The sequence below is a fragment of the Aquarana catesbeiana genome, linkage group LG09, assembly GCF_042186555.1.
Source record: "Aquarana catesbeiana isolate 2022-GZ linkage group LG09, ASM4218655v1, whole genome shotgun sequence".
Taxonomy (NCBI): Eukaryota; Metazoa; Chordata; class Amphibia; order Anura; family Ranidae; genus Aquarana; species Aquarana catesbeiana.
Window position 1 is genome coordinate 67398519 of NC_133332.1, and position 26673 is coordinate 67425191.

General features: G+C 45.1%; 1 protein-coding gene across 2 annotated transcripts in view; it reads left to right on the top strand.

Annotated features, from left to right (window-relative positions):
- The window catches only part of SLC8A2 (solute carrier family 8 member A2), a 290495-nt gene extending 267166 nt beyond the window's left edge, over positions 1 to 23329 (top strand). For both annotated transcript variants that reach the window (XM_073598698.1, XM_073598697.1), the window contains 3 exons: positions 9882 to 9981; positions 17651 to 17926; positions 22694 to 23329. In XM_073598698.1, coding sequence (XP_073454799.1) covers positions 9882 to 9981; positions 17651 to 17926; positions 22694 to 23070 — 753 coding nt within the window. In that variant the 3' untranslated portion in view covers positions 23071 to 23329. The remainder of the gene's footprint in view (positions 1 to 9881; positions 9982 to 17650; positions 17927 to 22693) is intronic.
- The last annotated feature ends 3344 nt before the right edge of the window (positions 23330 to 26673 follow it).

Genomic DNA, 26673 nt, shown 5'->3' on the forward strand with positions numbered 1-26673 from the left:
TAGAGCCACCCCTGGGCTCAGTAATCAGGACACCAGATGATCTCCCATCAAGCTCTTTTAGGACTCCATAGGCATCATACCAAAAGAAAAAGAAGGGACTGCATAGTGTAATATCGCCAAAATATTTAATAGTAACTAGTGTAAACAATCCCCACACCGGGGTACTCACATTGCATAGGTGCTTAATGTGCACCAAACAGTACAGGCAGAGTATACGTCCAGAAATGCTTATTCGATGCGCTGTGGGGTGTTCAGATAATTCCAGCCCAGCTCAGTGCTGCTCACTCCGGGAGGGGCCAGGACGGAGCGAGCAGCACTGAGCTGGGCTGGAATTATCTGAACACCCCACAGCGCATCGAATAAGCATTTCTGGACGTATACTCTGCCTGTACTGTTTGGTGCACATTAAGCACCTATGCAATGTGAGTACCCCGGTGTGGGGATTGTTTACACTAGTTACTATTAAATATTTTGGCGATATTACACTATGCAGTCCCTTCTTTTTCTTTTGGTATGATGCCTATGGAGTCCTAAAAGAGCTTGATGGGAGATCATCTGGTGTCCTGATTACTGAGCCCAGGGGTGGCTCTAAAGCGTGTTTGGACACAGCTAAACCCTGTGTCACACGCTCAGAGGTGAGCGCAGCTACTTTGGGGGTCACCGGGGCACATTTGGGCACTGTGGTTCCACGATCCGTCTCCCATGTGAAGCACCTCCATGCACTATTGGATTCTTTTCCGCCACACATTGTTACGTGATACAGATTTGGAAGATTGTTTTTCACATTTAAAGGACTATTATCACCTAATTAATATATATGGTTTTTATGTGTTTTTATCACTTATTGCTTATAGGGTTTTTTTACAGTTTGTATGCTAATTACCATATTTATAATGCATGGTTTTTCACTTGTCACCATTGCATATGAGTAATTTTTCTTTGCACGTAGCACTTTAGATTAGATATACGCATGGCACTTTGATGTAAATTTCAGGCGCATTTATTGATATTTTTATTAAGCTATGTTCTTTATATATAAATAGGTCGCTTACCTATACTGGTATTTTCATATTCAATAACACGGTGGATTTAATTATATCACTATCTAATATTTGGCACTTTAATGTGGCATATAGCAGTATTATTTATATTTATTGATTTGTACTTGTAGCACCCTGGAGTTTAGGCAGGTTGCTCCTCAAAACGTAACCTGCCGGGAATAATCATCTTGGCTAATTGTTAGAGATCAGTTGATTTCTCCCCAAGTTTGACCTTGTTCCACTGTTCTTTTCTACCACTAGGTGGCCTGGTACCTGGTGGTACTGGATTGGAGAAGGGCATTGCAAGGTCAGGTTATGCGTATATGGGGTATCTCAGCCAATGGGCAGGGGTTTTCTTGGATCCCTTGGCCTGCTGGGAGAGCCTATATATTTGGGTGGAGCCAGATGATCAGTGTTCTGTGCCACCTGGACGACTGTTGTATTGCCCGGCTGCTAGGCCAGAGATTGGGCCTATCCTGGGCACATCTGGCTGCTGGGCTGTCTGAGGGCCTATCCAGAAGCAAGAGATCAGCGCAGGGTTGGGACTGCGGCTTGCAGTTCAACCAAAAGTGACGGTTCTGTCGTGGTCTTTGGTAGAGGGGAAGCCATCGCCAGCAAGGGACTTGTGTGTCAAGCCAGGGACCTAACAGCAGGGCTGTGTTTTGGCCTAGGCCGACAAGGCCTAGGCCTAGGGCGGCACTTTGCGGGGGGCGGCAAAATAGGCCGCCCCCCCGCATGAGAGAAAGCCCCCCCCACCTGTCACTCGCGCCCCCCATATGCAACAGGTGACAGGTGGAGCCTTAAGCTCCACCTACCCTCCCCTGCACTGCTTTCCTGTAGTGAATCTTCTCCTCGGCCCTGGGGCTGTGACGTCAGGAGGAGAGAGAGGAGCAGGAGGGAAACCCCCAGGACAGCAGGTACAGTGATTTAATAAAGTATATCAGTATTATGGGCACTGGCAGAATTTGATGGGCACAGTGGCAGCGTTCGATGGGCACAGTGGCTGCGTTTGAGGGCACAGTGGCTACGTTTGATGGGCACAGTGGCTGCGTTTGATGGGCACAGTGGCTGCGTTTGATGGCACAGTGGCTACGTTTGATGGCACAGTGGCTGCGTTTGATGGGGCACAGTGGCTGCGTTTGATGGGCACAGTGGCTGCGTTTGATGGCACAGTGGCTACGTTTGATGGCACAGTGGCTGCGTTTGACGGCACAGTGGCTGCGTTTGATGGCACAGTGGCTACGTTTGACGGCACAGTGGCTGCGTTTGATGGGGCACAGTGGCTGCGTTTGATGGGGCACAGTGGCTGCGTTTGATGGGGCACAGTGGCTGCGTTTGATGGCACAGTGACTGCATTTGATGGGCACAGTGACTGCATTTGATGGGCACAGTGGCTGCATTTGATGGGGCACAGTGGCTGCATTTGATGGGGCACAGTGGCTGCATTTGATGGGGCACAGTGGCTGCATTTGATGGCACAGTGGCTGCGTTTGAGGGCACAGTGGCTGTGTTTGATGGGCACAGTGACTGCATTTGATGGGCACAGTGACTGCGTTTGATGGGGCACAGTGAGACCCCCCCCCCCCCCGTGATAGCATTAAAACTCAGCAGCTAAAAATACTGTAGCTGCTGACTTTTAATATTAGGACACTTACCTGTCCAGGGATCCAGCGATGTCGACACCTCAGCCGATTTTCAGATTGGCTCTCGGGTTTTGCCACTATCATTCATGGTAAGGGAAACCGACCGGTTCCCTACTGCACATGTGCGAAGCGCGTTGCACTTTCTGAATGGCCCAGCGGAGGAAGGAGGAGGAGGGGGGCAAACTTCAGAGGGGACAGCGCAGTCTCCCGGAAGTGGGGAAGGGTACCTGTCAGAAACAGGGGTGTTGTTTACAGATGATAGGGTGGGTCTTAAACAGGAAGGGGTGTGGCCTTGGCAGGATGGGGTGGGTCGTATTTAAATTAGGGGGGTGCATGCGTTTAGTCAGGCCTAGGGCAGCACAAAACCTAAATACACCACTGCCTAACAGGCCAGTGGGGTTAAGCTTGAGAGGTATCTTGAGTGCCAAGCCATGGACCCAGCAGAGAAGCAGGGGTGACGCTTGAGGAAAATACCACCGCAAAGATTGGAGGAGCTCCAGGGATTCAGTGACAGTGAATCAGTGGGTCTAGTGAGAGACCGGGAGCTCAGTGGGCTGAAGAACTACAAGGAGTGATTATAGTGGAAGTGAAAGAACTGTTACGCTTTGTGTTAGGAACTGTTAAAGACTGTTGCCATAGGAGACAGCATTCCTGCACATGCAGATGTGGCATCTTGCTGGATGCTTTTCCCTGCATGCCTGTCCTCCTATTGAAGTCTCAGAGTCTGCCAATTAATCTTGCAACTACCAAAGGGTGTCCTGGCATTAACCCTCTATCCCCCATAAAGTTTGTTAAGAGAAAAAAAAATCTCTTTTGCATTAATGAAGTGTCTGGCGCCCAATAACTTGAACAACCTTGCACCCACCATGCCTAACAACCCACCCTATACAGAAGGATGTCAGCTGTCTCTGGCCTTGGAGGATCTCATTAAACCGAAGGAGACCTGAAACCTTGCTACATACTATAGGCTGGTCACTCCTAATAGCTACCAATCCTGCCTCTCTTTTAACAAGGCTCCAGAAATACAGAGAATTGTGATTCATCTTCATCCCTACACTGACAGGGGAAGAAAAATAATGCTGACATTGCAGATCACATGACTATCAAATAGAATTGGGCTTTAATTGCACTGAATGCCAAAATTCATTTGCGGTGTGTAGATCGCAGTCATACTGTGCATGCACAGAGGAGGTTTTTCGCACCTATCTCTCTTTATAAAGCTGAATACACAATGCAGATTACCCAATTTGAATCACAAATTTCTAGTCCAATTTAAAAGCAAAATCGAATTGTACAGTGTAGCGTAAGTGTACATCTAGCAATACAGTGTACATCTAGCAATATGAAATATGCAATACATAAGTATGCTGTCCACTCCCCCTTTTTATTCTTCAAAAATTTACATTTGAAGAAGATAAGAGAGATAAGACAGAATGAATGATCTTATCTGAGGAAGTAAATCCCATCAAAGACTGGAAAGGTTTAAAAGGCTTTATCAATGTGTTTTACTCTAATATAGGATTCATGAACATGGATCATCTTCCCAATAAAGTGTCAGAATTTGCAGCAATTAAGGCTGTGTAAAATAGCTACTGGCTGTGACTAATGTATTTTATGGCTATAATTATATTTTGTTAATCTTCTCTGGTAATATTCATGGACAGGCTGTGATATGGCAGACAGCTTCAGTAGATCAGCTTGATGGGAGCAGCATGTTAAGCATTCAGTGCTGGAGGTCTCAGCCATCATGATGCCCTACCCTAAGGCCCTCAACACTAAAGCTAGCCATACACGGTTCAAATCTCGGTGGGTTCAGTAGGAACCTGCTGAGATTCGAACCAATAATGGACAGGCTAAATGTACCAAATTGATTAAAGAAAAAATGCCCGACATCGGAGGGCCATCCCCCGTCAGAACACAACAGCTCAGCAGGGGAGATCGCTTTACTAACTTTGCATAGTTAGTACAGCGGCTCCGACCAGAGCTGACAATTTGTTTTTCGTTCAACCGGCTGGGTTGAAAAAAAAAAAAAATTTCATAGCGTGTGCCAGGCTTTAGGCAAGTTGTACTAACCTGCCTAAAGCAGGCCATAGACAGTGCAAAATTTGGAAAGAAATTCGCACGATTCCCCCATCAACACAGACACTGCTGACAGGGTAATCCCTCCTGCCAAGCAGTTGTCTGCTCCTGGCAGGGGCGAGCGGGGGAAGCCATCCCCGCCAGGAGCAGACAGAGACTATCGCAAGCAGCTATAGCAGCTGCTGTATTAGTTTCCTTTTTTTAGACCTCGTTCACACCTAGGCATTTGCGATCACGCTGCAACTCTGCCCGTGATACCAAAACACTCTGCAAAACTGAAAAATCGCACCACGCTTGTTCAGGTGCCATTAATTTCCAATGGCACCTAAACGTGGGTGCGATCCTGCCACAATTGTCGCACGATAAATCGCACTGCAGTCATTGCAAACCGCATCACGCAAAGATTGTCGCTCAAAAAGGAGCAGAAGCTTCTTTGGGGCGACCAGCTTTGCGTGGCAATTTATCACGTGATAATCGTGGCAGAATTGCACCCGCATGTAGGTGCCATTTGAAATTAATGGTACCTGAACAAGCATGGTGTGATTTGTCCGTTTTGCAGAGCGTTTTGGGATTGCTGGCAGAATTTGCGGCGATTCTGTCTGCGATAGCAAACGCCTAGGTGTGAATGGGGCCTTAGGTTTTTTTTCACCTATTTTTAACTGGTAATCCAGCCAGTAAGCCTGTTGCTTCTCAAAAAAACAAGCTCTCCTTCCAATAGAGGGTTGAGACAAATCATTTAACACTGACAGGGGTGCTCACAATGCAGCTTTTATATATGTAAAACCCAGTGGTGGCCCGTGCATTGAGAGCACACGGGCGCCGACCCCCTATACCTGCCACTGCCCCCCTATCCATGCGCCCGGCCCCTTTCAGGTTGGGAGCATGAATTCCTATGGTGGGGGTGGGCAGGCGTGTTTTTTTTTTTAAGCATCTGATTAGAGCCAGAGGCACTAAAAGGCTTCAAAAAAGGGTGGGCTCGGGGCACAGAGACTGCACCCCGATCCCACCCAATTGTGTGACGATATCAAATGAATTTTTGCTATTTTCACACTAAAGTTCCTCCCCGCCAATCAGGAGGCAGGTTGTAAAACCTGTTTCCCAATTGGCCAAAGCGCTAATCGATTCTTTTTGGATGCCTATCACTTAGGAAGAGGAAACACGCAGCCAGAGGAGCAGAGGAGACATGCGCTGGAGGTATGGACACCCCCCGCTGCCGCTGCTCCCTGCTGCTTGCACTCTGGAGGAGACACAGGACTCAGAGGAGAGGACACCACAGCCCGGTAAGTGCGGGACCTCCCGCGGAGGGGTGGTGGCCTCAGAGTGCTGCAAGCCCCACTTTGGGGGTGGCGGGGGGGACCGGTCAGTGCCACGAGCCCCCCGGCCGCCCCTGCTGAACTATATACCCTGATCTGTGTCTTGCTGAACTATATACTCTGATTTGTGTCATGCTGTGCTATATACCATGATCTGTGTCATGCTGAACTATATACCCTGATCTGTGTCATGCTGAGCTAGATACCCTGAACTGTGTCATGCTGAGCTGTATACCCTCATCTGTGTCATGCTGTGCCATATACCCTGATCTGTAATGCTGAGCTGTATACCCTGATCTGTAATGCTGAGCTGTATACCCTGATCTGTGTCATGCTGAGCTATATACCCTGATCTGTGTCATGCTGAGGAGCTATATACCCTGATCCGTGAGGCTGAGCTGTAGACCCTTTTCTTTGTTATGCTGAGCTATATACCCCGATCTGTATACCCTGATCTGTGAGGCTGAGCTGTATACCCTGATCTGTACTGTTGAGCTTTATACCCTGATCTGTGAGGCTGAGCTATATACTCTGTCCTATGATGCTGGCCTGTATACTCTGTCCTGTGATGCTGGGGCTGTATACTCCTGACACTATGGGTGGAAGCAAGTGTAATACAGGAGACGGAATGGGTGGATTCTATAAGGGGTGGGGCTTATGATAAGTGGGAGGGGTCAAAAAGGAAGGGTGGGGTCTGGCACCCCCCCATCCTAAAACTTTACCAGCCGCCACTGATAAAACCGTTATCTTAAAGTTTAAAAAAAAAACTGTTTGTTGTAACTGCTTATAACGTGTAAGCTGGAGTCTGGCTTCAATTCGTTGGTGCATCTCAATCTACAAGTTCATCTAACAGACCCCTCCCTTACAATGCTGCTGTCCAAATGTGCCCCCTGTGCTCCTTCATCCAGAGTGGGGGCGCTCTAAAACAGGAGGTGTGTCACTGGCCAGATCATCAGGTGAAAACAGAGGTAAAAAAGCATGAAAAAAAGAAAAGTAATACAGCCACCACATCTAATGATTGGTAATCTGCAATATATTCAACATAGAAATTAATCTAAGAAATTTCTGTCCATATGGCAGTGCTGGCTTGATGTTCCCCTCCGCAGCTCACCCTAGACAGATTATTGCAAATGTAGGTTCAATTATTTTGATATGGTTCAAGTAGTCGATTGTGCTGGCTAGCCTAGAACTTCCTTACGATTGTACTTTTGCCTTACAACGATTGATATACACCGAAGGAATATTCCCTGCGGGCCCCCCCACCCCAAAGCACCTTGTCCCCATGTTGAGGGCATGCGGCCTGGTACGGTTCAGGAGGGGGGGCGCGCTCGCTCATCCCCACCCCCTTTCCTGACCGGCCAGGCTGCGTGCTCGGATAGGGGTCTGGTATGGATTTTAGGGGGGACCCCACGCCGTTTTTTCAGCGTAGGGGGGTTCCCCTTTATAATCCATACCAGACCTAAGGGCCTGGTATGCCCCGCGACGGGGCTCGCAAGGTGTCAATCTCGCCGATAAAAGCGGCAAGATTGACATCCTTTACTAGTCCCGTCGTACCTGAGTCACGTTCAAAATTAACGGGCTTGGCCGTGTGTGGGCAAGTCCGTTCATTCTGAAAGTCCGCCGTAACTCCGGTGAAAGTCCGTCGGAAAAACGGGCGGACTTAGCCCGCCGCAAAGTCCGGTCGTGTGTGGGCAAGTCCGTCCGTTTTAAAGTCCGGCGCACCTGGCGGACAAAGTCCGTTAGAAAGTGTGCCGGACCAAGTAGGACAGAAAGTCCGACTGTGTGTACGTGGCATAACTCTCCCTATACCCTAACACTACCCCTCTCTATAATCCTAACATTATCTCTCCCTATAACCCTAACACTACCCCTCTCTATAATCTTAACACTAACTTTCCCTATAACCCTAACACTACCCCTCTCTATAATCCTAACACTAACTCTCCCTATAACCCTAACACTACCCCTCTCTATAATCCTAACACTAACTCTCCCTATAACCCTAACACTACCCCTTCTCTATAATCCTAACACTAACTTTCCCTATAACCCTAACACTACCCCTCTCTATAGTCCTAACACTAATGCCCCGTACACACGGTCGGATTTTCCGATGGAAAATGTCCGATCGGAGCGTGTTGTCGGAAATTCCGACCGTGTGTGGGCTCCATCGGACATTTTCCATCGGATTTTCCGACACACAAAGTTGGAGAGCAGGAGATAAAATTTTCCGACAACAAAATCCGTTGTCGGAAATTCCGATCGTGTGTACACAAAGTGCCACGCATGCTCAGAATAAATAAAGAGATGAAAGCTATTGGCCACTGCCCCGTTTATAGTCCCGACGTACGTGTTTTACGTCACCGCGTTCAGAACGATCGGATTTTCCGACAACTTTGTGTGACCGTGTGTATGCAAGACAAGTTTGAGCCAACATCCGTCGGAAAAAATCCTAGGATTTTGTTGTCGGAATGTCCGATCAATGTCCGACCCTATAACTCTCCCTATAACCCTAACACTACCCCTCTCTATAATCCTAACACTAACTCTCTGTAACCCTAACACAACCCTTCCCCTTGTAACCCTAAAATGAACCTTCCCTTTAGCCCTAACCATAACTCTCCCTGTAACCTGAACACTAATTGGGTCTGTAACATTAACTGTAACCCTTTGTGTAACCCTAACTTTAGCACTCCCTGTGTTCCTAGCACTAATGCTCTGTAACCCTAACACTAACTCTTTTTGTTACCCTAATTTAGACCTTTTCTGTAACCCTACAGTAGCCCGTCCTACACCCCTAACACTAACCCTCTCTGTAACCCTAACATGTACCCTCTCTGTAGCCCTAACATGTACCCTCTCTGTAGCCCTAACATGTACCCTCTCTGTAGCCCTAACACAACCCTCAATTGTAACCTTCCCTTGTCCTACCTCTAACCCTACCTGTATCCCTAACTATGATTGTAACCTTAAATCGTTTGTTACCCCAACATTTCATATTGCTGATATGTGCCTGCTGTGCCATGTACTTGTATGAGAAAGTATCCTTTTCTCTTTGTATTGCTTCCTTTGTGTGAAATCCCTGGTGTTCCTGTCAGTCCCTAGGCTTTCTTATTAAAAACTGGCCACACTAGGCATGAGAGCACACCATGGTCAGTTCTCTAGCTATGCTGGGAACTCAGTGTGCTCTCCTCCAATGATCAGACTTGTCCTGACACGCCCCCCGCTGCACAGCCATTCACTGGGAAGCTCAGTGTGCTGCTGCTTCTCTTCCCCCCAGCTCTTACAGTATGCAGCTGAGAACAGAGGCAATGTGATCGCTTATAAAAAAGGGGAAAAAGGTTTTTATGTTTTTATACCTAACCTTAAGTTTAACCCTCCTTATATACCTAACACTAATTCTCTCGGTACCCATAAAACTCACTCTTTTTGTAACCCCTACCACTAACTCCCCCTATAACTCTAACATTAACCTTCTATGTAACCCTAACACTAACTCTCTAACCCCTTCCTGATACCCTAACACTAACTTTCCCTATATATAGCACTAACAGTCAGTCCATCACCATGCACTACTTACCTTTTATTACCTTTTCTTTTTCAATAACTATTATGAAGAACAAGGCTTTGTACTGACTTTTTACTACACATTGGCAAAGACACTTGCTTTTTCAGTTTCAAATGTATTATAACTGAAATCTAAAAAATTAAAATACATTGAACTCTACAGATTATTGCACGTTAATCATTACTATGTTATACTATGTCTGCAATGCCCTACTTATTGATGTGCCTTCTCCCTACAGAGCACAGTGGACAAGCTTATAAAGAAAACAAACCTGGCCCTGGTGATTGGTACTCATTCTTGGAGAGAACAGTTCATGGAAGCCATCACTGTCAGTGCAGGTGAAATAAACTCATCATGGCCTGTGGTGTTAACTCAAGGTGGTGCACTATGTTGGCTGCCCAATACTATAAAATAAGATAGTCTTACATAGAAGAGCCAAAGCTACTTGCTGCCCTCTTGTGACTGGAATAGGGAAAATACAATGAGACAGCTGTGTTTTCATTTTTCGGCACATCTCAGGTTTTAAGAAGCCCAATGAGAGTATAATTTGAGGTATTCCCATGTGACCTCTTGAGAAGCAATTACTGATCACTTTATTGAAACTGATCCGCCACATGTGCACACACGTTTGTCGTCTACATAGGTTTATACATGAATGGAGATACTAAAAATGGTGGCTGGGCAGCACAAAGAGCACTCCTGATAGCTGATATATACAGTGAGGGAAAAAAGTATTTGATCCCCTGCTGCTTTTGTACGTTCGCCCGCTGAAAAAGAAATGATCAGTCTATAATTTTAATGGTAAGTTTATTTTAACACTAAGAGACAGAATAACAACAACATTTTTCAGAAAAAAACATTTCAAAGAAGTTATAAATTGATTTGCATTTTAATGAGTGAAATAAGTATTTGACCCCTTCCCAAAACATAACTTAGTACTTGGTGGCAAAACCCTTGTTGGCAATCACAGAGGTCATGCATTTCTTGTAGTTGGCCACCAGGTTTGCAGACATCTCAGGAGGGACTTTGTCCCACTCTTCTTTGCAGATCCTCACCAAGTCATTAAGATTTTGAAGCTGACGTTTGGTAACTCAAACCTTCAGCTCACTCCACATATTTTCTATGGGATTAAGGTCTGGAGACTGGCTAAGCCACTTCAGGACTTTAATGTGCTTCTTCTTGAGCCCCTCCTTTGTTGCCTTTGCCATGTGTTTTGGGTCATTGTCATACTGAAATACCCATTCACGGCCCATTTTCAGTGCCCTGGCTGAGGGAAGGAGGTTCTCAGCCAAGGTTTGACGGTACATGGCCCCGTCCATCGTTCCTTTGATGTGGTAAAGTTGTCCTGTCCCCTTAGCAGAAAAACAACCCCAAAGCATAATGTTTCCACCTCCATGTTTGATGGTGGGGATGGTGTTCTTGGGGTCATAGGCAGCTTTCCTCCTCCTCCAAACACGGCGAGTTGAGTTGATGCCAAAGAGCTTGATTTTGGTCTCATCTGACAACACTTTCACCCAGTTCTCCTCTGAATCATTCAGATGTTCATTAGCAAACTTCAGACAGGGCTGTACATGTGCTTTCTTTAGCAGGGGGACCTTGCGGGCGCTGCAGGATTTCAGTCATTCACGGCGTAGTGTGTTACCAATTGTTTTCTTGGTGACTATGGTCCCAGCTACCTTGAGATCATACAACCCCTGGCAAAAATGATGGAATCACCAGTTCCTGAGGATCTTCCTTCAGTTGTTTATTGTTGTAGAAAAAAAGCAGATCACAGACATGGCCAAAAACTAAAGGCATTTCAAATGGCAACTTTCTGGCTTTAAGAAACACTAAAAGAAATCAAGAAAAATAATTGTGGTGGCCAGTACCAGTTAGATTTATAGAACAAGCACAGGGAATAAATTATGGAATCACTCAATTCTGAGGAAAAAATTATGGAATCACCCTGTAAATTTTCATTACAAACATTAACACCTGCATCAGATTAAATCTGCATGTTAGTATGTAGGTAAAGAGGGTAAATCATCACGCAGTGTTGCACAAGATGTTGGTTGTTCACAGTCGGCTGTGTCTAAAACATGGACCAAATACAAACAACATGGGAAGGTGGTTGTGGCAAGCATACTGGTAGACCAAAGAAGACATCAAAGCGTCAAGACAGAAAACTTAAATCACAAATCATGAAATACCCAAAGCATCTATAAATCCCATGCCCTATATATGATAGCTCCATTCACAGTGAAAGATATAGGAGTCTACTCACTTAGGCCCCTTTCACACTGGGGCGGTTTGCAGGCGTTATTGCGCTAAAAATACCACCTGCAAACCGCCCCAAAACAGCCCCCGCTGTTTGTTCAGTGTGAAAGCCCGAGGGCTTTCACACTAAAGCGGTGCGCTGGCAGGAGAAGAAAAAATCTCCTGTCAGCCGCATCTTTGGAGCGGTGAAGGAGCGGTGTATTCACCGCTCCTAAACCGCTCCTGCCCATTGAAATCAATGGGACAGCGCGGCTATACCGCGGCAATACCGCGGCTATAGCCGCACTATACGAGTGGATTTAACCCTTTTTCGTCCGCCAGCGGGGGGGTTAAAACCGCACCGCTAGCGGCCGAATACCACGGTAAAACAGCGCTAAAAATAGCGCTGTTTTACTGCCGACGCCCCCTTCCGCCCCAGTGTGAAAGGGGCCTAAGCGTTAAAAACAGAATGAATGTTTTCAATAACTCATGCGGTATTTAGCTAAATGCCTTATTTAATGAATGAGTACATTTTTTGTATTTTGCAATATTTAATATTTAGTTTGGTATTGTTTTTAGTTTTCACAGCCACTGCACCAGAGTGAGATCGATGAAGGCACATGGAAATATTGTGAAACTACAAAAATCTTCCTAGGGGTTGTTTACACGTGAGGTTAGGCGGTTAAACTCCACGGTTGAGCTGCACTTTTACTGCCCCCCCCCCCCCCCACCACCCCTTTTAGCTACAGAGGCAGCGAATGGGAAACATGCCCCACAGCCAAAATGTTCTGCTTCGTGGCCATTACAGGAATTATACCCCATCCATTTCAGCGAGCATAGCACCCACTGAGCGTGACCCATTCAGGTGAAAAAAAGCAAAGACAGCCTGTGATTAGCCAAAATGTCAGACACGCAGTAAATTGCACTATTCTGTTAGTTCCTTGTGTCATGTGTACACATGCACTATCCTCCCTAGACATGTACTTGTAGAGTAACTCTTCCTCTATAGTAACCTTTCTTTTTCATTGCAGGTAAATAATGGATTGCAGGTAGAAGCAACGTGCTGTCATTGAGTTCCCGACAAAGGAAGGGTGCAGGCTGTGGTTGCAGTTAATGTCCTCCCACTGCGTGGATTGTCTTCATTACTGGTTTTCCTCTTTCGCTGCCAGAGCCGGTTTTTGCGTTTTTTTTTTTTTTTGCACACTTGCTTAAAAAAATAATTTTATCCTTGAAAATTACATAAAACCTCCAAAACATTATATATTTTCTGAAAGCAGACACCCTAAAAAAATAAGTGGCAATTTTTTATGTCACACGATATTACCACAAAGGTGTCAGTAAAAAGTACACTAAAGTTTAATTTTAGGGCATGCAGACGCAGTGGCGGATCCAGAGTCAAATCTCGGGAGGGGCACTGCCAGAAAATAAGATGTTGCTTACAGAACTGTATTTAACGTATCATACAGTCCGGAGACCCGCAATTTCTCCCCACAGAGATGGAACGGCGGTCTGCCAATGTAAAAAAGGCAGACCGCCGTTCTGTCAGAGATGAACAGAGTAATCTTGTGTTCCTGCTAGCAGGAACACCGATCACTCTGTTCATCTAGTGAATCAATGCTCCACACAGTTAGCAAGCACCCCCTAGGAACACAGTTAACCCTTTTCTCGCCCCTGATTTTAGCCCCTTCCCAGCCAGTGTCATTAGTACAATGACAGTGCATGTTTTTTAGCACTGATCACTGTATTAGTGTCACTGGTGCCCAAAAAAGTGTCAAAAGTGTCAGTTAGGTGTCTGATCTGTCTGCTGCAATGTTGCAGTCCCGCTAAAAATCGCTGATCGTCTCCATTACTAGTAAAAATAAAAAAATAAAAATGCTGTAATTATATCCCCTATTTTGTAGGTGTTATAACTTTTGTGCAAACCAGTCAATATACACTTATTGGGTTTTGTTTTTTTTTACCAAAAATATGTAGCAGAATACATATTGGCCTAAATTGATGAAGACATTTTTTTATAGCAAAAAGTAAAAAATATTGCTTTTTTTTCAAAATTGTCACTCTTTTTTTGTTTATATTGCAAAAAATGAAAAGCGCAGAGATGATCAAATACTACCAAAAGAAAGCTCTATTTGTGGGAAAAAAAACCCATCAATTTTACATTGTCGCAGGGCCGCACAATTGTCAGTCAGTTAAAGTAACGCAGAGCAGTATCGCAAAAAGTGGCCTGGTCATGAACGGGGGGGGGGGGTTAACTTTCCAGAGCTGAAGGAGTTAACATTGAACAAGACTAAAAGGGCAGCTGCAGCATTTTTTTTTCCATAAATAATGGCACACATGTATTTTGTACTTTTACACATTGATTCATTTTTTTACTCACTTTTGATAAAATATTTTGGTGCTCTGGTGTGGGGGGAGGGGCTCCCATGCAGGAGCAATGGAGATGAGCGGGGTCCCAGTAATTGCACACTATCTGCAGGCAGGGCAGCATCAGATGACAGTGTTCACTGCTTCTTGCTCCTGTGTACACGCCGCGCTGCAACCTGCAGTGTGGAGAAGATGGAGGGAGGAGGTGGGTGGAGCCAACACTCTCAGCTCAGGGCGTAGAAGAAAGAAGGCTCCTCTCTGAATGCTGGGGCTCTCCTCCTCCTCATATTTTCGGGTGGGGGGGGGGAATTGCCACGTTGCCCCTCCAGATCCGCCCCTGTGCAGACGTAATAAATTACCTATTTTTTTTGTAAAATCTAAGAGATGAGGTTTCACCCAGTAAATAGATACCCAATATGTCAAACCTTAAATTTGCGTGTGCCCGTGAAATGACAACCAACTTCGAAACCCTTTATTATCCATAGGTGACACTTTAAAAGCCCCCTATAGGGCATCAGTTTAGTGTTATGGAGGAGGTCTGGTGCTAGAAATATCGCTCTCACTCCAGCGTGACGTTTTCATGTCTAGGCACCCCGGCACTTGTGTTTACGTTCATACATGCCTATATCTGGGCGTGCCTCAAAATTTGTTTGTGAGGGGATTTTATGTTCTTGGGTGCAACTTTTTTTACTGTTAAAAAAAAAAATTTTAACCTACATTTTTTTTCCAAAAAGTCCCCTATGTGATGATTTTTTGGTGACAGGTTCACTTTAATGAGACATCCAGAGTCTAAAAGACCCTGCATGTCCCCTCTGTGCTGAACTGAATGTAATACAATGCAGATTGCATTGCAGCACATTCTTTCCCTGCCACGCTGGCCGGGGACACTGAGTGACGTTAAACACATAGCTTACTGGGTCAGCAAAAAGGAGGGGAGGAGAGTGGATGTGTATCTGTTCTTCCGCCTCCCTCCTACCTGGAAGCATCTGCTATGTTGGTCCCAGTCCCGCAGAAGGGCAAGCGCAGCTTGGGATACATGGCGGGAGCGCGCGAAGGGTTACCGTTACCGGGGTGTGTGGAAGCAATCAGGCGGCAGCGCAGCGCAGGAGCTGCTTGTCAGATTTACACAAAATCCACTGGGAATGTGTGTAAACCACCCCGCTGTCAGGTCCGTACAACCTATGAATCTGGCAGCGAAAGGGTTAAACTTCCCCATCCATATAAGCACATTGCTCCTGCCAATGGTGACAACATTCTGTAGCCTTATGTGGATGTCGGACATCTTGCACCCCACCTTTGTCAAGAACTCAATGACTGCACATTGCTCCCGCTTGGAATCCATTATTTACCTGCAATCAAAAAGAAGAAGAGTTACTATAGTGGAAGAGTTACTCTAACACCATGTAAAAGTTGAATGACCTACCGGTAAGCAAGTCAATAAAAACGTTATGCATGCTTTGGCATTACTTTAGTACAGCCTGTATATACAGTATCTCACAAAAGTGAGTACACCGCTCACATTTTTGTAAATATTTTATTATATCTTTTCATGTGACAAGACTGAAGAAATGACACTTTGCTACAATGTAAAGTAGTGAGTGTACAGCTTGTATAACAGTGTCAATTTGCTGTCCCCTCAAAATAACTCAACACACAGCCATTAATGTCTAAACTGCTGGCAATAAAAGTGAGTACACCCCTAAGTGAAAAAGTCCAAATTGGGCCCAAAGTGTCAAAATTTTATGTGGCCACCATTATGTTCCAGCACTGTCTTAACCCTCTTGGGCATGGAGTTCACCAGAGCTTTACAGGTTGCCACTGGAGTCCTCTTCCACTGCTCCATGACGACATCACAGAGCTAGTGGATGTTAGAGACCTTGCACTCCTCCACCTTCCATTTGAGGATGCCTCACAGATGCTCAATAGGGTTTAGGTCTGGAGACATGCTTGGCAAGTCCATCACCTTTACCCTTAGCTTCTTTAGCATGGCAGTGGTTGTCTTGGAGCTGTGTTTGGGGTCGTTATCATGTTGGAATACTGCCCTGCGGCCCAGTCTCCAAAGGGAGGGGATCATGCTCTGCTTCAGTATGTCACAGTACATGTTGGCATTCATGGTTCCCTCAATGAATTGTAGGTCCCCAGTGCCGGCAGCTCTCATGCAGCCCCAGACCATAACACTTCCACCACCATGCTTGACTGTAGGCAAGACACACTTGTCTTTGTACTCCTCACCTGGTTGCCACCACACAGGCTTGACACCATCTGATCCAAATAAGTTTATCTTGGTCTCATCAGACCACAGGACATGGTTCCAGTAATCCATGTCCTGTGTCTGCTTGTCTTCAGCAAACTGTTTGCGGGCTTTCTTGTGCATCATCTTTAGAAGAGGCTTCCTTTTGGGAGAACAGCCATGCCGACCAATTTGATGCAGTGTGCAGCGTATGGTCTGAGCACTGACAGGCTGACCCCCCACCCCTTCAACCTCTGCAGCAATGCTGGCATCTCTTATACATCTATATGCCAAAGACAACCTCCAGATATGATGCTGAGCACGTGCACTCAACTTCTTTGGTCGACCATGGCGAGGCCTGTTCTGAGGGTCTTGGCAATCTTCTTATAGCCTAGGCCATCTTTATGTAGAGCAACAATTCTTTTTTTCAGATCCTCAAAGAGTTCTTTGCCATGAGGTACCATGTTGAACTTCCAGTGACCAGTATAAGAGAGTGAGAGCGATAACACCAAATTTAACGCACCTGCTCCCCATGCACACCTGAGACCTTGTAACACTAACATCATGACATTGGGGAGGGAAAATGGCTAACTGGGCCCAATTTGGACATTTTCACTTATGGGTGTACTCACTTATGTTGCCAGCGATTTAGGCAGTAATGGCTATGTGTTGCTTTATTTTGAGGGGACAACAAATTTACACCGTTATACAAGCTGTACACTCACTACTTTACATTGTAGCAAAGTGTAATTTCTTCAGTGTTGTCACATGAAAAGATATAATAAAATATTTACAAAAATGTGAGGGGTGTACTCACTTTTGTGAGATACTGTATGTAGTGTAGAAATGGACCACTGCACATGCTTATAGGGATACTGGCCTGGATGCAATCCATGAAGAAGGTACTGTATGTAGAACATGAAGCTGGTAACAGGTGCACACAGAGGGATTTGCAACAGTTGGAATTTCCAATGTGGTTTTACTTTTGTCAACACTTTGGTGGGATGTAGCCCACCTTTCTCAAGACGTTTTGAGAAAGTAGGTCCGCGCCCTGCCTACACTTTGACAGCAATAAAACCACAGTGGAAATCCCTGAGTTCACCTGCTTCCAGCTTCATACTTTAAAGAGAGGCAGAGTAAAAGACTTCATTGCTTAAATTGGCTTCCCTTTCCCGCAGGTGACGAGGAAGAAGATGACGATGGCAGAGAAGAAAAGCTTCCATCTTGTTTTGATTATGTCATGCACTTCCTGACTGTGTTCTGGAAAGTGCTCTTTGCCTTTGTGCCCCCCACAGAATACTGGAATGGCTGGGCCTGCTTCTTCGTCTGTATTATCATTGTGGGGATGCTGACTGCAGTCATAGGGGACCTGGCCTCGCACTTTGGCTGCACCGTTGGACTGAAGGACTCGGTCACCGCTGTGGTATTTGTGGCTCTTGGCACATCCATCCCAGGTACAGTAATCCATCTCCCACAAACAATGACGGGATACAAGTCAAGGGCAGCAAGGATATATAAAAACAACAAAAAAGTAGGCCCATCTTATGATAAACAATGAAACGTGACCATAAGGCTCCATGCAAACTGGAGCTGATAGACTGCAGTTTATTGGCGTTTGGGCGTTTTTTTTAAAAGCCCATAAACTCCACTCTATGTTAGCCTATGTGTCCATGCACACATGGACGTTTTTTAGCTTTAATGAGCAGTGGAGTTTATGGTTTTTTTTCTGAACGCCAGAAATTTGCGTTCAAGAGCAGTACTGGAAACGCCAGAAACCAGTAAAAGGTGTTAAACAGGGGTTAACGCTGTAAAAAGAGCGTTAAGCCTCGTTCGGCGTTTCTGCCTCTATTCAAAATCAATGGTTCCCTATGGGAGCCCATTGATTTGAATAGAAGTCGCACCGCAAGTCGGATCATCATGATCCGACTTGCGGTGCGACTTGTGTGCTGAGGATGAAGGGGAACCCCGCCAAAATGAAAAAAAAAATTGACGTGGGGTTCCCCCCTCAGACAATACCAAGCCCTTCGGTCTGGTATGGATTATAAGGGGAACCCCCTACGCCGAAAAAACAGCGTGGGGTCCCCCCCCAAATCCATACCAGACCCTTATCCGAGCACACAGCCCGGCCGGTCAGGAATGGGGGTGGGGATGAGTGAGCGCCCCCCTCCCCCTGAACCGTACCAGGCCGCATGCCCTCAACATGGGGAGTGGGTGCTTTGGGGCAGGGGGGTGCCCTGTGGCCCCCCCACCCCATGTTGATGAGGACAAGGGCCTCTTCCCGACAACCCTGGCCGTTGGTTGTCGGGGTCTGCGGGCGGGGGGCTTATCGGAATCCAGGAGCCCCCTTTAATAAGGGGGCCCCCAGATCCCGGCCCCCCACCCTATGTGAATGAGTAGGGGTACATGGTACCCCTACCCATTCACCTAGGGAAAAAGTGGCAATAAAAAAAAAAATAGACAGGTTTTTAAAGTAATTTATTAGACAGCTCCGGGGTCTTCTTCCGACTTCGGGGGTCTTCTTCCGACTTTGGGGGTCTTCTCCCGCTCTCTGGTTCTTCTGCCGGGCTCCTCCGCTATCTTCTGCTCTTTTGTCGCTCTTTTGCTAGCGGTGGCCCGGACTTCAGCGTCGTCTTCTCCCCTCTTCTCTTCTTCCGATGTTGACACGATGCTCTCTTCAGCTGTTATGCTCTCTGAGCGCTCCGCAATGGACTTATATAGGCGGTGACCCCGCCCCCTTATAACGTCACAGTCCCTGGGCATGCTGGAACTGTGAGGTCATAAGGGGGCGTGGTCAACATCACCCGGTGACCCCGCCTCCTTATGACCTCACAGTGCCAAAAAGTGTGAATGTAAACTCACCAGAAATGTTTGACCCCTTTTTTTGGGTAGGTCAAAATGCACTGTTTGCCCCCTTAGGCTGATATTCTCCTAATCTTTATCTCCAGTGTGTTCCTCCAAATGACTGCCCATCAGAGGTGAAGTGACCCAGTAGGAGTCATATTAAAGAGTATCATAGCGTAGTATTTTATTAAAAATTTGGCATTCAAAACAAAAAGAGATAGTTGCACTCACATGGTAATGTGCCGGGATACTGGCACCAGCATGTACAGCATGTGTGGGAATAGGTAATGGCTTCCCCAAGCCTGCCCGAAGCCGGCGTGCACTCCAAGCCTTGTTCCGGTTCGTAGCCTGGAACTGATGTCACACAGGACCCGAAAGTGATGAACCCATAAAGCTTTGTTACAAAACTAGGTCATTCAGACAGAGCAAATGATAAAAAATACATCAGCAAAGGTTGCATTCGCCAAGAAAAGCACATGTCAATACAATTCGTAGATCCAGTAATATAAACAGCTATAGTGAAGCTTTGCCTTATTCTTTTGTCATATGATCAAATTAAATTTCAGGATGCAAAGATTCTTGAAGCTTAAGTTTAGGTAAATAGTTTTTTTAAAATCAGCACAAGGGACGATACATTCAATGAAAAATGTCTCTTGTGCTAGTGGCTGCTCTCTTAAGCCGTGTACACACGGGTGGACTTTTCAGCATCAAAGGTCCGATGGTCTTTCCGACGGACTTCCGACGGAGTTACGATGGACTTTCGAACGACCGGACTTGCGCACACACGAACGGACTAAAGTCCATTCAAAAGTCCGTTGGTTTGAACGACTAGAATAAGGAAGTTCATAGCCAGTAGCCAATAGCTGCCCTTGCGTCCTTTTTTGTCCGTCGGACTAGCATACAGACGAACGGATTTTTCGACCGGACTCGATTCTGTCGGAAAGATTTGAAACATGTTCCAAATCTAAAGTCCGTCTGATTTTCGACAGAAAAAGTCAGCTGAAGGTCTGATGAAGCCCACACACGGTCGGATTGTCCGACGGATTCGTTCCGTCGGACCAGTCCGGTCGAAAAGTCCGCCCGTGTGTACATGGCATTAGTTGAAAGCCTCCACCGTCTGCCCCCTCACATACCCTGTAGTGGTAATCTTTGGGGGTTAATACAGCCACTGGACCTGTCACAGGCATTCGTCAAGAGTAATTACTTTGCCCACCCTTTTCACCCCCCATTCCCTTCATAGAAGCTGTACTATAGCTTCCAAAAAGCGCCCTATGAATGGAGGACGAACAGATAAATTAAATTAAATTAAATTAAAGGTCCACCTCCCCCATTCAAAAAGCACTTTTCATTGCTGAAAGTTATAGTACGCCTACAAATGGAGGAAGGGATGGAACAGGATAGTCAGCACTTTTGCTGAGTGCCTGTGCATGGTCCAGCGTCTGTATTAACCCACACAGCACTGGAAGATTACCGCTGTGGGGGTATGGAGGGACAGAGGGTCAGAGGACTGAAGGTTTCAACCAAGACAACAGCCACCAGCACAAGAGATACTTCCCATTGCATATAAGTACTGTCCCTTGTGCTGATTTAAAAAGAAAAGAAATGAACTAAACTTGGGCTTTACAGCTCAATCGAAGTTTCACACCTTTTTATAATATTCTAGTTCTGTACCCCCATAGGTGTGCGCAGCCTAATGCATTAGGGTGCGCACCCTTAAGCTCAAACACACATGCATGTGTATGTATCTACATATATATGACCCCAGCACATTGATCTCCCTGCTGGCACAGTGAAAGAGAAAAGGATAAACACTTCTCTTATGGCAGAGCCGGTAAGAGGGAGATCTTTCCCATGTTCCTGTTGCTACATAGAACGATAACACTAATGCGCATGGGGGGATTAGGGTGTGCCTGGGCATACCCTGTGCGCACGCCTATGTGTACCCCTAAATGTTATGATGTGTGACTGATTTCCTTGGAAATGCCTTAAAATGCTTTTTTTTAATTTCAGTGAAATTGTTGCTTCTTGCCCTCCCCCTTTAGTAGTTCTCTGTACTAGCATAGCTGACTCACAGCCACACAATTCAGACTCATGCACATGGCCATGTAATTTTACATAGGATCTTGCTGGCAGCAAGATCCTACGTAAAGTCTTGTCTGTACACTGTATACATACAGTATATAAATCATTTGTGCTAATGTTTACATACATCAGACAATGCAATTTGGTTTGCAAACAGCTCTTGCCACCTAGCGTCCTTGGTTGCTAGGACGCAGGTGGCCTCAGGTGCAGGGGCTGTCTAAATACAATAGATGGCAGTGGATCTATCCATAGCATGGATAGGGAAATCAACTGAATTTCTCTTGTTCAACCAGTGGGCTGTATGGCTACTTTAATTTGGAACTGTGGTCAAAAAAGGCTCCTGCTACCCTGCCAACCCTCCACCCTTAATTTCATTAAAGGAAGCAGAAGCTCTGAAATACCATGAATGAAATACTGCTTCAGGATCTCTTGCAAACATGGTCAGGTGCCCAGGAATGTCTTCAAATTATCTCTGCTAAAGGGTGAGAATTTAGATTGACTGAACCTCTTCTTTGGCTAAGCTCACAGGATGAAATGCCCAGTATTTTAGACAAATAACCAACAACCATGGGAAGGGCTTCCCCTACTTTTATCAAAAAATGACTTCAGTGTATTGAATGTTGAAATCTTTAAGCTGGTCATACACTCTGATAGTACAATCTCCTTTAGATTTACTAAAACTAAGTAATATGAGAACAAACCTGCATAATTCATAAAAATAATGTCAAATAAGGCAGGCTATTGGACTACATAGTTAGTGGTAGATTTAAAGAAGATTGCATAGTGTAGATTGAATAAAAAAAGTGTGAACTCTGGACATTTCATAAAACTTGCTGTGCTAATGCCATAGCATTTTTTAATGATCATCAGCGCTATCTAGTGGCCCTAATGCAGTAGTTTCCTGATTGAGGTATTTCAGGAAAATGCTGCATTATGGCCACTAGATGGAGCTGACAATCATAGGAAATATTGGAGAAGAGTTCTTCCACAGGAACCAGCCTGCTACTAAAGACACTCTCAACTTACTAATGTTGAGGAGGCATGCTGATCCAGTGTCCACAGTACTTTCTAAGTCAATGACTCAGAAAGAAGCATGCAGCAAACCATGTGTTTTCTAATGTCCTGATATGATTACTTGTTCCTGGTGAGTGAATCAGTAACAGTTGAAACCACTAAATTAGCATGTACCAAAACAACAATGGCAGCCTTCATGTTTTTCACACTTTAAGTTCCCTCTAGCCTATGCACTAAGTAGAAACCTAGATAATGTAATTATCTTTTATATTTCTCTTTTGCAGACACTTTTGCCAGCAAGGTGGCTGCACAACAGGACCAGTACGCAGACGCTTGTATCGGCAATGTGACAGGCAGCAATGCAGTGAATGTCTTCTTGGGCATCGGAGTGGCCTGGTCTGTGGCTGCAATCTACTGGGCCATCCAAGGCAAAGACTTTATGGTGGATGCCGGCAATTTGGCCTTCTCGGTCACACTCTTTACCATCTTCGCGTTTATCAGCATCGGTGTCCTCTTGTACCGCCGCAGGCCCAGTATAGGCGGTGAGCTGGGGGGCTCTCGTCTCTCTAAGACCCTCACTGCCCTGCTTTTCGTCGGCCTTTGGTTCCTCTACATCTTGTTCTCAAGCTTGGAAGCCTACTGCCATATCAAGGGCTTCTAAATGTCATTGACAATATAACGAGGGGCTCTCCCACTGAGAACTCAAACATTCCATGGGATGACACTCACTTAGGTTGTGAGGTGTAACATTAGGGTGAAGTTGAGGGCAAAAAAAAAAAAATATGGGGATAATTTATTTATTTTTGTAATTTTTTTTTTCATCTTGGTCTTATTCATCCTCCATCTTGTGTCATTTTAGACAAGTAGCACAATTTGCAAAAACAAATTGGCAATGGAAAGAATTTGGAAGTCAAACTGAACTCCTAAACAACTGAAATACAGAGATATACACATAAAAAGGAAGGGGAAGGGCTTTCCGCTTAGCCTGTTAGGCCTCTGCTGGTACCTAGATTGCTGAGGAAAGAAACTGTCTAATTTCAATAATTTATGGGCAGCAGTTGGTAGTCAATCTGTTACCTGAGAGAACGGAATGGTACATTTATAGTATGTACTGCAACCATTTTTGAGCCAAATCAATGTCCGACTGATCTTTCCGATAGATGATGAAGGTCAATGCAAACCAAGATTAATATTTCTATTTCTGGCAGATATCTAGGATTGAAATCACATGCCACCTTCAAATATTTTTTAGAGGCTCTGGTCATAAAATTTCTATGTGTTCGATTTTTTTTTCTACTTCCCATTATGCAAAAATAAATCTGACAGGTTTAAGGCTTTTTCACAACAAATGCAAAAATTGCAAATGAAATTAAAAGCAGTGCTGCTTGTTTAGTAAGAAGTCTTGCTATGGGTTTTTGATGCATTCCAATGCATTTTTTGAAGGCCGCTAGTTGACATGATTGAGAACTGCAGGTCAACAAAGCCTAAACTACACCATGCAGAATAGCTTTAAAATGCAGTTATCTTCTGTGAATGGGCTTTCCTGATATACAGTACATGGATTTATAAGTGCCGCAGAGTTTTCCTGCATTGGATAACACAAGCATGGAACCACATCTGATGTGAATGAGCCCCAACACTATCCATAATAATAAGCCAGTGCTTGACAGACTTGTAGCTCAATCCTCAGACATACATATTAGAAACATCCGAAAGATCAGATTGGAAGATTGGAAAGATCATTCTAAAAAAACTCTACCAACGTTCTTTACCTAAAAATGTGTACACTCACAAAATTCATAGGGCCAGTTAACACAAAAATGCTTCTTTCAAGTAGAGGAAATGTACATATTTATTGTGGGTTTTCATCAGTTTATCTTAAAGTAAAACTAACAGCCATTTAAATGCTTAAAAGTAAAGGTTCAACATTGCAGTAGACACTACAAAATCCTTTTACTACTTATTACCCCTGAAAAACCTTCCTTTCTGTGCCTATTAGTTTCACTTTTTTCTAAAAGCCTAACTTCTCTGCCTGATTTTAGGACCAAGCCCTGCACTTTCCTGCCCAAAGATGATCTATTGGACTGGGGTGGCAGCTGGCAGATCTTAGTCTTTAAGGGCCGGTGTTTCGTCAGATTTGGTGACCTGTCAGATTTTGTAACGAAAGTGATGTTGCGTTGCCGCCATCTTGCTACACCCCGCACTCATCCACAGTAAGGATACAGGGAGAAGGCGGTAAGCGGACATCTTGTTACACCCACCGCAGTCTTGCACGTCACACTTATTTTTAACAGTAAACTCAACTTATATAGTGAAATACAGTATTTAAAAATCCGTCTGACTGTTTAGATGTTGAATTTTAAAAGCAGCAGCAAGCCTACTGATCTCAAAGGTTTGCTAATCTGACAGATCACTGCTGCTTTGAAAAATCAACATCAAAACAGTTTGACGGATTTCAAAAATACTGTATTTCACTATATAAGCTGAGTTTACTGTTAAAAATAAGTGTGAAATGCAAGACTCCGGTGGGTGTAACAAGATGTCCGCTTGCCGCCTTCTCACTGTATCCTTACTGTGGATGAGTGCGGGGTGTAGCAAGATGGCGGCGAAGGAACATCACTTCTGTTACAAATTCTGACAGGTCGTCTAATCTGACAAAACACCGGTTCACACCATGAATTGCACAGAAATACGCTGTGTGCTGGATCGCACTAAAAGTAGTGCATGCACTACTTTAAAAAATGCACAGCAACCGGATCGCATGGTATTATTGAACCATACCATCTGGTGCAGGCAATCACACTGCGCTTGCGACCTGCATTTTGGGTGTCCTTAAAGCGATGTTTCACCCAAAAAAAAAAATTAAAAGCCAGCAGCTACACATACTGCAGCTGATGGCTTTTAACAATCGGACACTTACCTGTCCTGGAGTCCAGCGATGTCGGCACCGCAGCTGATGTTTCCATCAGCTGTCGGGTGCTGCCGCCGCCATTGCAGGTAAGGGTACCCGGCAGTGTAGCCTTACGGCTTCACGCCGGGAACCCTACTGCACATGCGCGAGGCCCTGCTCCTCTCTCCTACTGTCCCGGTGACAGGGAGAGGAGGAGGGAGCCCCGCAGTGATGTCACGGGCCGCGGCCCAGACTCCCGGAAGTGGGAACAGGATACCTGTCAAAGACAAGTATCCTGTCCCCCCCTACCCCCCGAAAGGTGCCAATTGTGGCACCAGAGGGGGAGAGGAGACAAATGAATGGAAGTTCCACTTTTGGGTGGAACTGCGCTTTAAGTTAACAGTGCCACCTGTTATTGATTTGGCATTGCTGGAAGATTGGTCAAAGCAGTGGAGACTGCAGTTCAATATTTCTAAATGTAAAATAATGCACCTAGGGAAAAAGAATCCCTTGAGAGAATACAACATTGGGGGTACAGTGTTGGTCAGTACTACAGAAGAAAAAGATTTGAAGGTGCTTATTTCAGTTGATTGCAAAATGAGCAAACAGTGTGACCAGGCAGTGGGGAAAGAGAATAGAATTCTAGGATGCATCACTAGAGGGATCACCAGCAGGAGGAAGGAGGTCCTGATTCCTCTACATAGATCTTTAGTGAGACCTCATTTAGAATACCGTGTCCAGTTCTGGAGAAAAACACATTGAAACCGTTAAATACATCAAGTGGTAAATAAGGTTCAGGAGGCCAGTTTTTTCAATATGAAACCAAAATCAAGAACACTCGGATATGACCTCAAACTAACTGGAGGAAAGTTCAAAACTAATCTTAGGAAGTATTATTTTACTGAAAGAGTGGTTGATGATTGGAATAAACTACCAACAGAGGTAGTGAGACAGTCAACAATAAACAGGTTCAAACATGCTTGGGATAAACATAAATCTATAATCAGACAATGAGGTTAAAGAAAATAAAAGAATGCCCCCATAAATGTAATTTATTGCTTGAGTGATTGGCTCACTGGTTTTCCCAGAAATCTGCACTAAGATACAATTCAAAATGTAGGCACCCCCTGCAATAGGAATTTCAGTTTTACTACCCAAGGGTTAAATACTTCTAAAGGGATATCGACCCTGAAACTTTTCTCATTAGAGCACTAAGAGTGCACCAGGTGGTAATAACAAACCAGACCCTCCTATTCAGATTCAGCCTGCCATGGACATGGTGAAATAAACAGCTATTTCATCAGGGAAACAAAAGGTAGGAATCTTCCTCAAAGTTTGTTAACATTTTTGCAATGTACGTTGATCGCCCAAAGG